General features: G+C 33.8%; 1 protein-coding gene across 2 annotated transcripts in view; it reads left to right on the top strand.

The window, feature by feature from the left end:
* The window catches only part of LOC130892884 (protein FAM135A), a 56,709-nt gene that overhangs the window by 43,023 nt on the left and 1,031 nt on the right, over positions 1-12,655 (top strand). Inside the window, exons 10-14 of one of the 2 annotated variants that reach the window (XM_057798566.1) lie at positions 366-590; positions 2,461-2,682; positions 6,888-7,230; positions 9,783-9,994; positions 11,823-11,982. In XM_057798566.1, coding sequence (XP_057654549.1) covers positions 366-590; positions 2,461-2,682; positions 6,888-7,230; positions 9,783-9,994; positions 11,823-11,982 — 1,162 coding nt within the window. The remainder of the gene's footprint in view (positions 1-365; positions 591-2,460; positions 2,683-6,887; positions 7,231-9,782; positions 9,995-11,822; positions 11,983-12,655) is intronic. The other variant, XM_057798568.1, reaches the window with a different exon arrangement.

Genomic DNA, 12,655 nt, shown 5'->3' with positions numbered 1-12,655 from the left:
TCCAAAGCAGCTCTAACTTCGTCTCGTTAACCAGCTCATTGAGTGACAGGTTTATTCGATAGATGTTCCTTCTTTTTTTGTATGTTCTTCTTTTATCTTCATAGCTGGTCGTGATTCAGCTATTTCCATGGTCCTCGGTTCTTAAGAATAAACCTATGACGAGGTATTCTGATTATATTAATGCATAAGTGATGCATGTTTAAAACAAAATGTTCGAAATGGTTATGTTTTTCGGTAGAAATGGGGTTGCCAGAAGAGCCTATGTCATTAGTTATCCTCTTCTGGTTTTTTGCGTCACGTATTTCATTTTATAACTACAAAATTAATCGTATTTTGCTGTTCCATATTCCTCATATATTTTTTAGCATCTAGTCTAGATGTAACCAGTACTCTTCCATGCCCTTCAGTACATTTCGAAGCTATTCAAAAGCGGCTTTTCACAAACTTGGAAGGAAAAAAGAGTAAAGATAAAAAGGGAAATGGAGAAATTAATACTAAACACAGATCAAACCGATTTTATATAGATAGTGATAGCTCTAATAACGATTTTAAAATTGATACATCTGATCAAGATCCTATTTTTTCAAAAGGTAAGGTAACTAATTATTAAAAATAGGTCTTGGCTATTTATTAACGATATTTAAACGTTGATTCATCTTTTCCCAATTTCCATCAAATTTTCCAATTTTCAAATGGCATCTGATGAAAGCAAAGTAAAACTTCACGTCACAGGTTTACGATAAACATATTTATTTTTCTTCATAAACTGAAATTTCTTAATTTATACTTAGAAAAACTTGATTCATCAATATTTTGTCAACAGTCTTTGATGGTTGAGATTTACTTAAACAACACCGCAGCAGTAGTCTACCGTCATCGTAGGGCGTAATATCGATTTTGATATTTATATTTCAAGAAACATATATAGATAAGAATATTGTAATGATAAAAGTACAGTCTGTATTTGGTACATATTAAAATTTTTGATCCATCGATGTAACCCCCTTTGATTTGGTGGACAATTTTGGAATTTTTTGTAACAATTTCGACAAATAATCGTCGTCATTTGATTCCATTAGTTTTCGGGATATTCCAAATATGTGTGGAAGTGGAAGAAGGACACTGCTTCCTAATTTCTCTATCCAATTTTTCCCTCAACAGTTCAGTGGGGTTGAGGTTGGACGACTGTGACAGCCAAATCATTACTTTCAGTACATTCTTTCCTTCCAATTCTTTTAAATATACTTTGCACAGCATCGAGGAAAGCTTGTGATCGTAGTCATGCTGAAAGATGGATTTTCTACCGATCAGGCGCTGGTCAAACAGTACTACTTTTTCCTTTCATTTTTTTATAACCTTCTTTTTTAGAAATTCTGTAAATTTTTACCAGGTCTCCAGTCGCCCTTTCTATAAAACATCACCAAACCATCACCAAGCTTGGACGGTATTTTACAGTTGGGATTATACATGGATCGATAACATCTCCCTTTGACACTTTTCTTTTATACCCAATAACCTCAAATTTTCACTGCATAAAACTCTCTTCCACACAAATTACTAGATTCTGAGCTGTTATCTCTGGGCCCGTGAGTCGTCGATCACGTTTACTGATCAATACAATACGTTTATCTTCAGCTGTTTTTCGAGGACGCACTGAACTTTTTCTATCGCTAAAGCTCCTGTTTCACATTGTATTTTACAATACGTCGAAGTATTTTGAATTTGGCGGCAATGATATGATTACTTTCGCCAAAACTATAAACAGTAATGCGAGTAATGCACAAGTTTCAACCAATAGTTCCTTGGTTTTATCCATTCTGAAACTCGAAAACTTTCGAAAAAGAAAACAATTCGTGTACGAACTTCACAAAAAGATATCTTGGTTCAAAAAGTATAAATCACAGCTCGTTATTGCGTCTCACGAGGCTAACTGAAACTAAACTACAATCATAAACAAGAAAGAAATAATTCTCAGCTAAAGAATAATACATAAATCAGCCATTGTAGTTTTAACTTGTCCCCCTCACCCACGAAATATAAATAGGCGTTCGTATAAATTAACCAAATAACGGACATTAATATTTCTAGTTTTTAAAACACCGGTTCGACCTTCTCTTGATAATATGAAAGAGGAATTTGAATTTGTAAAGTGTATTATTTTGTAATTCACTGAATGAATTATCGGCTGAGCAAAAACTTTTGACCGGTAGTGTATATATTTGTGAAATTGGTCACAATATTAATAGTTCCATATTAGGCGATGTTATACAATTTATTCTCTATTTTAATTTTATTTTATAATAAGCTTGTTAAACAATACATTACTCAAGTGTCGGACTTGACTACAATACTCAAATTTCTGTTTTATAATATGCTAAACCCTTGTTTTGTTTCTCAATAGCCATACTATGTATTTAATTAATCTACGCCTTGTTATCGCAATATAAATTTTGTTTTTAGGCTGTGAATCCAATCAAAATAATATTTGTGAAGATTTTGCTCTTCCTCCTCCAAAACAATTTAGAGATTTAGACTCGCCTTCCAGCTCCGTTACGAACGGAGTTAACGATGAAGAAATTAATGCAGTTGATAATCTACTTTATCACGTCGTTGATACGCAAACAACTTTGGAAAGAAGATCAAGTCAATTTGATTTAACCAAATTGCAAAGTGAGACTGACGGTAAATGTACAAAATGACTAAAATTAAGGAAATGTGGGAATAATATCAATTAATACTCGCTTAAACTAAGTTTATTTAAAAAAAATTAATGTATGTAATCAGAAATTATATTCTTTATGTAAACCCTCCTCAAAAGTTCCATTTATTTGCTCTAAATATAGTTTATCTCTTATATACTAACATTGTACGGAACTATGAATATTTAAAAAATCCCTTTAACATACTAAAAACAGATTGAGAAATATTCAGTAACAACTCCAATTGTAGACCTGAATATCTATCGGTATTGTTGTAGCCCACCAAGTGTGGATACGCTCAGTGATTCGGTAATTGACATCAAAGACCGTATTGGCAGTCGAAATTCATAGACGTGTATGGCCCAAATGCGATGAGTAGGAGCAAAGTGTGTGAATGGTTGAGAGCTTCCGATGAACCGCGCTTAGATCGACCATCAGTTATAACAAATACCGTGCAAGAAAAGAACTGCGAACATCGGCGATATCCAATTCTATCTTTATCGTTAGAATTTCCATATAAGTGGAACAGCTTGGTACAAAGTGGGTTCTCTCAGTCTAAAAGTCTGTCGATGAAATAGCGTCGTACGACATCACCATTAGAGCCAAGCGCAAGCCGACAATTTTAACACGGAAGATTATGTAAACCTTTTGTTGGGACATGTAGTCTTGTTAGTTTTGCTTTGTCTATTTGATTTTACTAGATTTGATTATTGAAATATAACAACTGATACCAGTATCACCAAATACAAGGTGTCTAGAGCAATAAACTGCGTAAAAAACGAAAAAGCGGTAGGAGTAGGTAAAGTTCGCAGAAATACTTAAGCCGCTAAGTGAAAATTGTGTGTCAGTAATAAAGAACGTGTTGAATAATATTTTCGAAACTAGCATATTACACCAGATTAGTTGAGTCCACTGTTGAGGTCATTAGCATAGACAACAAAATGCAGGCGACCAAACGCATATAATCATAGTACGAGGATATATTGAAAAATTCTTAGTCTAATATAGAACCAAACAAGATTTCAATGTCAAAATATTTTATTACTCAACATATTCTCTTCTTAATTGGATACATTTATTACAGCGAACTGGCAACGTCTCTAGACCTTTCAAAAAAAATGTTTCTTCTTGCTCTGCAAACCAGACCTCCACAGCTTTCATTATCTCCTCGTTGGAAGAAAATTTACGACCTTTTAAACAACTTTTTTTCAGTTAAGGAAAGGGATGATAGTCGGACGGAGCCAAATCTGGTGAATAAGGGGGGTGTTCTAGTAACTCAAACCCCAAATCACGAATTTTTTGATTGGCAACATGAGATTTGTGTGCATGGGCGTTGTTCTACAAAAGCAAAACACCTTTGGATAGCTTTTCGCGTCTTTTCTCTTCAATTTTTTTCCCATAGAGTGGTCAGTAATGTCGAATAGTAATCTCCAGTTATTGTTCTGCCCTTATCCAAAAAATCATTCGTGATTACTCCATGGCAATCCACAAAGAACTGAAGCAAGAACTTTTTCAGCACTTTTTTTGGACACAAAACTTCTTATATCTTGGAGAACCAGAGTGTCGCCATTCCATCGATTGTTGCTTTGTTTCTGGATCGTAGAAATGTACCCAAGTCTCATCCATAGTAACAATTCGGTTTAAGAAGTCTACATTGTTTTCAAATCGAGCACAGATCGAACGCGATACTTCGTACAAGGGTACGCCTTTGGTCAATATTCAAACATTTGGAGATCCATTTTGCAGCAATTTTTCTGATGTCCAAATTGACGTGAACTATATGATGAACGCCTTCGTATGATATATTCAGTGCTTCAAATATCCGTTTTAGCCCAATCCGACGGTCTGATAAAATCATATCATGAACTGCATCGATATTTTCGGGGATTGACACCGAAACTGGCCTTCACGATCGGTCATCATCTTCAATGGAAAATTTACCTCCTTTGAGGACATTTATCACCAAGAGTATTAAGCATACCTTCGTAAATCTGCTTACCTCTAAACCCTTTTAAATACAGGTACTTGATGATGGCTCGATACTCAAATTTTTCGATTTTCACAATTTCGGTGGACATCTTTTTTCTTTTAATTAATTGCGTAACTCTGGTTCACTTTTTTGACATCAAACTTTACACTGACACTTCTAATAAGTTATTGTTCGTTGCTATGGTAACGCAATATTTTGTTTATGCATGGAACTGGTCTAGACTGACTAGATATCAATACATCCTCGTATACCAACACCAAAATGAGAGGTTTATTATGTTATAGCTTTTCTCCATGAGCATTTTAATAAATTAGATGCTGCGCTATACCTAGCTTATTCTCGGCGCTGATAAAGATCCAGTTTAGACCTTAACCTGTTCGTGGTAATACGCATAAACAACTTATACATATAAGAGACTAAACTTATGGGTTGGTAGTTGGCTAAGATTGGATGTTTTCTATGTATTATCTCTATTATGCCTCGATTTCATTGGGATGGTGTTAATCGTTTTCTAAGCAATCATTAACAATTTGCACAGGGCTTGATAACCAAATAACACCTGAGCATCATCGCAAAGTGATTTGTTCTTTTTCATATCAATAACTTTTGGTTAGGTCGGGCTAGACAGTTAGGTTTGACAGCTGCATATTCCTCTACAATGCATACCCACTTTCTGCTAATCGCGTATTGTCTATACCGAGCGAGTTTTATGTACATTTGCCTTCAAAGAATACACCTATTTCTATATTGATAAAAATTTGGGGGTAAAGTATTTTCACTGAATCATGAACGCAGTGGCGACGCAAGACTAAACTTAATATGGGCAAGGTACGCAAAAAGGAGGGAATATTAAATAAAAAATCAATTAAAATTACAATTCATTAAGAAGAAAATTTAATTTTCACTTATACTTCTTTGGAATATTAAACAAAAATGAAAAAAAAAGAAATAATTAAAGAAACAGGAATTTTAGACTTTTGATTTTACTTTACTCCTTAATGATTTGTTCGTAATTTATCTTAGATGCTATATCTGCTGCCAAACTGCCAAAGCTGAAAGTATTTCTTGACCCATAGTATTTCTTAAATAAGTTTCAATATTGAAAAGTTTTTTTCAGCGGAAGCAGTACTTACAGGTAATATTAACAAAATTCTAATGACAATGTTGATATTTGGGTAATTTTTTTTCAAATCGCTCTCTATGATATATTGGAGCAGATGTTTCACGTTTTTGAAGGAGTTGGGTAAATTTGGGATCCTCAAACAACTCATAAAGTTGGAATTCACTGCTCTCACCTATTTACAGGACTGTGTAAATCCTGACCAGTATTTCCCCTATTGTAATTTTTATTAACTTGTTTAAGTCATAGAGAAAACCAAAATTTTCAAAATGTTGATTTAAAGACATAAATCTCGATTCCATGTTACTTATCACAAAATCAATCATGGTGTTAAAAAACTCCGGCTTTTAACAGTCTCTATAGATTGATCGCTGCCTTCATAATCAAACATTTTTTTCTTTTTAGCTTTTATTTTTAAAATCTTTTGGCAAATCATAACTGCTTTTCTCAACAAACTGACGAGCGTCAGACAAGCATTTTATGAATCCAGTTCATCGATATTCTTTGATCCAGTCACAAAATGTATGCAAATGTTCAAATGTAATGCTTAAATGGACTTTTACAGATTGCCATAATTTTCTTATGGTATTGACACGCGTTAATAACTCATATGATGAATTCCAAACTAAAGATTTCGTTTAAAACGGAATCGCAATCTCTGAGTGTGTCCGATTGTTCCGTTTAGCATTTTAAGTTTTCTATGCATTCACCAACATCATCAAATTGCAATAATACAGCCTTCACCACCTGGATTCCGCTTTCCCATCTTGTGTCTGATAAAGGCTTCATAGTAATATTTAATTTATTTTTGATTATTTCCCAGCGTTTGCTGAAACTTGAATTTTTTTATAGCCAATCGAAAGATTATTTTCGATACTGATTACCTGTAAAATATGAACGCATAATATAGAGTAATTACGAAGATATTTGTATCCAAAATGATTCTAATGACGTGGGCGGTGTAAGACACCGCCCACGTCTTACGTTACCTCTGCATGAACGTCACGCTTCCAGTTTTGAATTTCCACATGGTATATTCCACTAATTTGTTGTTGTAATCTTCAATTATCTATTTTAGCAGATTACACTCTTACAAAAACAGATAAAGACTCCCTGAAAACGTTCCTAAAAGCCAAAAAGGAATTCAAAAGTCAATTAAACATACCAGGATTTCTTTATTCCGACATGAACATGTACGCCTCTACCATTCCATATTTTCACATCAGCGACGAGTTTAGGATATTTTCTCCAGAAGGTATGCACTTAGTGGTTTGCGTGCATGGTTTGGATGGGAATTCCGCCGATCTTAGATTAGTTAAAACGTATTTGGAATTAGGATTGCCTGGAGCTTATTTGGATTTTTTGATGTCCGAACGAAATCAAGGAGATACTTTTAGTGATTTTGACACTATGACTGATCGGTAAGTAGTTTTTTTTATATATAATTTTCACACTATTCCACAATTTGGTATAATAAATTAGCTAAAAATATTTTTCATTCGATATGGAAATTATTTAGCATTTAGTTTTAAAAATTTATAAACATAACAATAAAACACCACAAAATAGTGTTTAATTTTGTTTCACTTCCGTGGCAACCTAATAATGGCAACTATTTTCAGTGTTAAAGTAAAATTATAAATAATGGAGATACGGAGAATTATTCCTCGGATCGAATGTGCTGATTCATAATTTGAACCGCCTATTATAAACATGTGTCATTTTTTAATTTTGTTGTTGAATATACGAGGATGTATTGATATCTAGTTAGCATAGACCAGTTCCATGCATAAACAAAATATTGCGTTACCATAGCAACGCACAATAATTTATTAGAAGTGTCAGTGTAAAGTTTGACGTCAAAAAATGTAAACCAGAGTTACGCAATAAATTTAAAGAAAAAAGATGTCCTCCAAAACTGAGAAAATCGATTCGAATTGGAGTATCGAGCCATCATCAGATTTACGAAGATATGCTTAATATACTTGGTGATCAATGTCCTTCATATACGACCGTGAAAAAAGGAGTGTAAGTTTGAAAATAATGTAGACTTCTTAAACCGAATTGTTACTATGGATGAGATTTGGGTACATTTCTACGATCCAGAAACAAAGCAACAATAGACGGAATGGCGACACTCTGGTTCTCCAAGACCTAAGAAGTTTTGTGTCCAAAAAAAATGTGCTGTAAAAGTTCTTGCTTCAGTTTTTTGAAGATTGCCATGGAGTGATCATGATTGATTTTTTGGATAAGGGTACAATAATAACTGGAGATTACTATTCGACTGTATACTATTACTTACCACTCTACGGGAAAAAAATTAAAGAGAAAAGACGCGGGAAGCTAACCAAAGGTATTTTATTTTTGCAGGACAACAAATCTCATGTTGCCATGCAAAAAATTCGTGATTTAGGGTTTGAGTTACCAGAACACCCCCCGTATTCACCAGATTTGGATCCGTCCAACTATCATCTCTCTCCTCAACTGAAAAAAAGTTTAAAAGGTCGTAAATTTTCTTCCAACGAGGTGGTAATAAAAGCTGTGGAGGTCTGGTTTGCAGAGCAAGAAAAAATATTTTTTTTGATAGGTCTAGAGACGTTGCAGGTTGCTGTAAAAAATGCATCCAATTTAGAGGAGAATATATTGTGTAATAAAATATTTTGATAACAATTTCTAATTCTTTCAATATCTGTTCCTCGAAAGGAGATTGCTTTTCTGACCATACATTTATATTTGAAAAATATACTCGTTAAATCATTCTAAAAAGATTCAATTTCTTCCTTCCAGATTCTTGAGTATCTTCCTCATCTCCTTCTATACTGTGGTTTATACATTAATGTTTACCTCGGCCATCTGTTCTGCTCCATCCTCATCACATGTTCGTACTAAAGCAGTTGCCTAGTCTATATTCTCTCTGAAGTCGTATACCTGTTCGTCGTATATCTTCATTCCGTATATGCTCTGTTCTAGATATCCTGCACGATCTTTGTAAGTAGTCCAGTTCGACAGCCTCTATATTTTTTTCCCTTGTTGCACTCTATTTCTTATATCGTCTTTTGTTGTTCCATCTTCCAAAATTATTCTTCCTAGATATTTGATTTATCTACATCGTTTAACGTGCTTCCTACCGGCAGATAGTCTGTTTGCGACATATTCATCTTCAAACCCCATTTTGCACAATCGTCGTCCAACTTTCCCAGCATATAATCTGCATCCTCCTTGTCGCCAGCTATAATAACTTGGAAGTATGTGAATAGAAATAGAGTTGTTAAGCACTTACCCTCTATCTCAATTCCCATTCTCGCAATTTTACTTCTCCAACTACTTAGAGCCTAAAAATATACGTTACATAGAGAAACTCACCTAATACATTTTAGCTCATAAGCCTCCTTTTCCATTATGAATGTATTACATTTACAAAGTTTGAGTAATATCCCATATACAAGAACAACATTAATAGAGCAATCTAACGAACTCTCAAAGTTGACAAGCAAATAATTTTGCCATAAGCTTCTCTGTGAAGATTTATTTGCTTTGTGAAGTTATTTTTTTGGTTTTTAGACCTCATTCCAGTTTTACAACGAAAAACCTTCTCAAGAGGTTGGTACTTTTAGAAACGTGGATTTGTTGGGTTATTCTCGACTATTCATTGTTGTACTTAGTATGGTGGTAAATAGAGCCAGAAAAGCGACTTTTGATTTTCTGGATGATTAGACGCAAAGTGCAACCAACACCCGTTGAAATTAAGGCGTAGCATGAATCATTTAGTTTGAATCAAGTTTATAAGATATAAAACACTGTATAAAAACCAATTCGAACTTGTAGACTACTTAATTGTTCAGAACCTCTTCTGTCATAGTTATATGGGTGATATTTCTTGTCCATTTGCCTCTTTCATGTCATTTAATAAATTAATTTCAAATGAATGAATAACTGAATGTCATAGTTCATCAAATTCTTCAATTTTTTTCAGTTTAATCAGCGAAATTCTACATTATTTAGATACGAGTAGTATACGACCAACAAGAATAAGTTTCGTAGGACATTCTTTAGGAAATATTATAATCAGGTCAGCGTTAGCGCGACCCCAAATGAAATTTCTATTACCAAGACTGCATACTTTCTTATCACTATCCGGACCACATTTAGGTACATTATATAATAGCAGTGGATTAGTCAATATGGGTAAGTTAAGTGACGCTTTGTTGAAAGTTTCAATACCAATTTTTATAATAAAATTATCGATATTAATAGAATAATATACAGGGTGAGTCGGGAGGAGCGCACCAAACTCTAGGAGTGAAAATAATGTAAAAAATAAAAAAACTCATATGTTCTTATCCGATTTTCATTTGTTTTCATGTTATGGAGTAATTAAAAATTTTTATCTAGCTTTCCACTTATATCTGAATTTTAACATTATAAAAGTATGCCATGTTCGAGGATCAAAGGCATTTGATAATTCTGACGCTTTGATGAACTGTCAGTGCACAGTGAACTTATTCAAATTTAGAATATGCAAATATGGTGTTTGTTTATGGTTTCTGTAATGGAAATGCTACAGCTGCTGCTGAAGAATATCGTCAACGTTTTCTACACCAAAGATATCCTGATAAAACGTATTTATTAGAGTTTTTTAACAAATTGTGCGAGACTGGTAAGTTTCCCAGTACTAACATATCTGAACGCGCTACTCGACAAGGTTTGGTAGAAGTAAAAATATTCTGCATCTAGTAGAAGAAGATACAACTACTAGCTCACGGAGAATTGCCACTCAATTAGGAATAACACACTCCACGAGCAAGGCTTATATCCTTATCACGTACAGAGAGTACACGTACAGTACCTACAACTAGAGGATTACGCTAACCGTATGGAGTTTTGTCGGTAGATAAATAGCTACATTTACCCGTGATGATGCACTTGAACGGCATTAATGTGACGTTTTCTTAATATTGTAAATTGTCTTTCGAACAGCATTTTCCGTGTTTTTTTTATCTGAGAATAATTTAAAAACTATATACAGTTAAAGTCAAATGTTTGCAATGGACCGATTTCTATGCAAGTAAGTTTACATCACAATACAATTATTCGGTGGTATGTTCGGTATTAATTTAATTTCACACCCATTTTCGAAAATCACCGCAGTGATAAACCATCCGAAATATTCTTGGTTGCTAAAAACAGACATTTTGTATCCATCCTTCTTTAAACCCCCCATCTAGGAAAGTTATTCTTTTACTTTTATTATACGGAGCTTTTATTATACAATTTTAACTATCATTTTTGCTTCAACGGACAAACATTGAGCTGTTTGGTAGATATGTGAAAAGACACTAACGAACTAAATAGTAAGTATTGCTTGGTTCAAGATATATCGTCTTGACTTACTACCTGCAAACCGGCAATCATCTATAAAAGCTGTAAATTTCAAATAGTGAATTAACAATAACAGGAATTTGGTCGGTTTCAACTAAAGTCAAGAAAATAGAAATATGACATACACGGTGATACATTAATAAGTGTGAATATTTCATACAGAAAATTCTGAGTCTGAAATGGGAAGATTTCAACCAAAATATTCGAATATTCTGATTCACAGGGTATTTAAATAGAAAATTGTATGTCCAATTTTACAAAATTTGATATTTTTTATCATACGTATCTAGTATTTCCACTACCAAAGGATTACTCCAATTACCAGGTTCTTGTTTAGGTTTATCTGCGCATAAACCGAATTTGAGAATGATTGTCCCTCTTATTTTATTTTTCGAATACCGACATCTTTTCATTTCTCTTTTTTCATTTTCTTTTTAAATTCTAGATATAACATGATCATTTTTTTCGTTTTCTTTCAGTCTTATTTCTACAGAATTTGATTCATCTATAAATTCAAAGAAAGGCATTTTGTTATTCATTTTAATTCCATTTTTCTCAAAACAGTATTCACAGAAACAAATATTATAAATACATAACCTCGCATGTATCGAAATAATTTCAAAAAATTTTTCAGGAATGTGGTTTATGCAAAAATGGAAAAAATCCGGATCGCTTTTACAGTTATGCTTAAAAGATTCGGTAGATCCTCGTCAGTCTTTTTTATATCGATTAAGCCAACGAAGTACATTACATTATTTCAAAAATATTTTATTATGCGGCTCTGGACAAGATAGGTTAGTATAATTGAATGTCGAAAAGTTATTTGTAAATCCAAAACTAATAATCCTACATCTTCGACGATTCTGCAGGCCAAGGTTCCAGAGGATGTTTTTCTGATAGGGTATGCATACAACCTAGCAGGAATTATTACAAAAAGACTATGGATGATTCAATGAAAGTTTAACCAAGCGATGAGACGTGTACTGTATTGAATAGAATCAAGATACTTATCTTTAGCAGTTGAAATGACCGATATTGTTCTACTCATCACTAAGCGAATCCAGCTAATATAATAATAGTACCTGGGAGAAATACTGCATACCAAGCTGGACAAAATTGGGCAGAGCAAGATTTTCGATGCTGTTATCTTGCTTTAAGTGTGAGCAGATGCACTGAGAGGCAGTATAGAGACGATGAACGCTGAGTATATGCAGTGTTTATCGTGCCTTCTCTGCTTCTGCGGATCAAGTTATTGCTGGGATAATTTCTATCGACTTTTTAGTGAACAAAAGTCGGCGCATTTACAACCGAAGGGGAGAGAATACCCTAGGAGTAGTGAAGAAAGAGGAACGCGAGCGCACGATACTATCTTAGAAGAATAGATGGACAACACAAATAGAGAACTATGGACTGCACGCCTTATTTCTAGCGGTCTTTACTACCGCTCCGGAGACTTCGAGATAGAGC

Source organism: Diorhabda carinulata, chromosome 4, assembly GCF_026250575.1.
Source record: "Diorhabda carinulata isolate Delta chromosome 4, icDioCari1.1, whole genome shotgun sequence".
NCBI lineage: Eukaryota > Metazoa > Arthropoda > Insecta > Coleoptera > Chrysomelidae > Diorhabda > Diorhabda carinulata.
The sequence above is the reverse complement of the archived record's forward strand: the minus strand, read 5'-3'. Positions and strand labels throughout refer to the sequence as shown.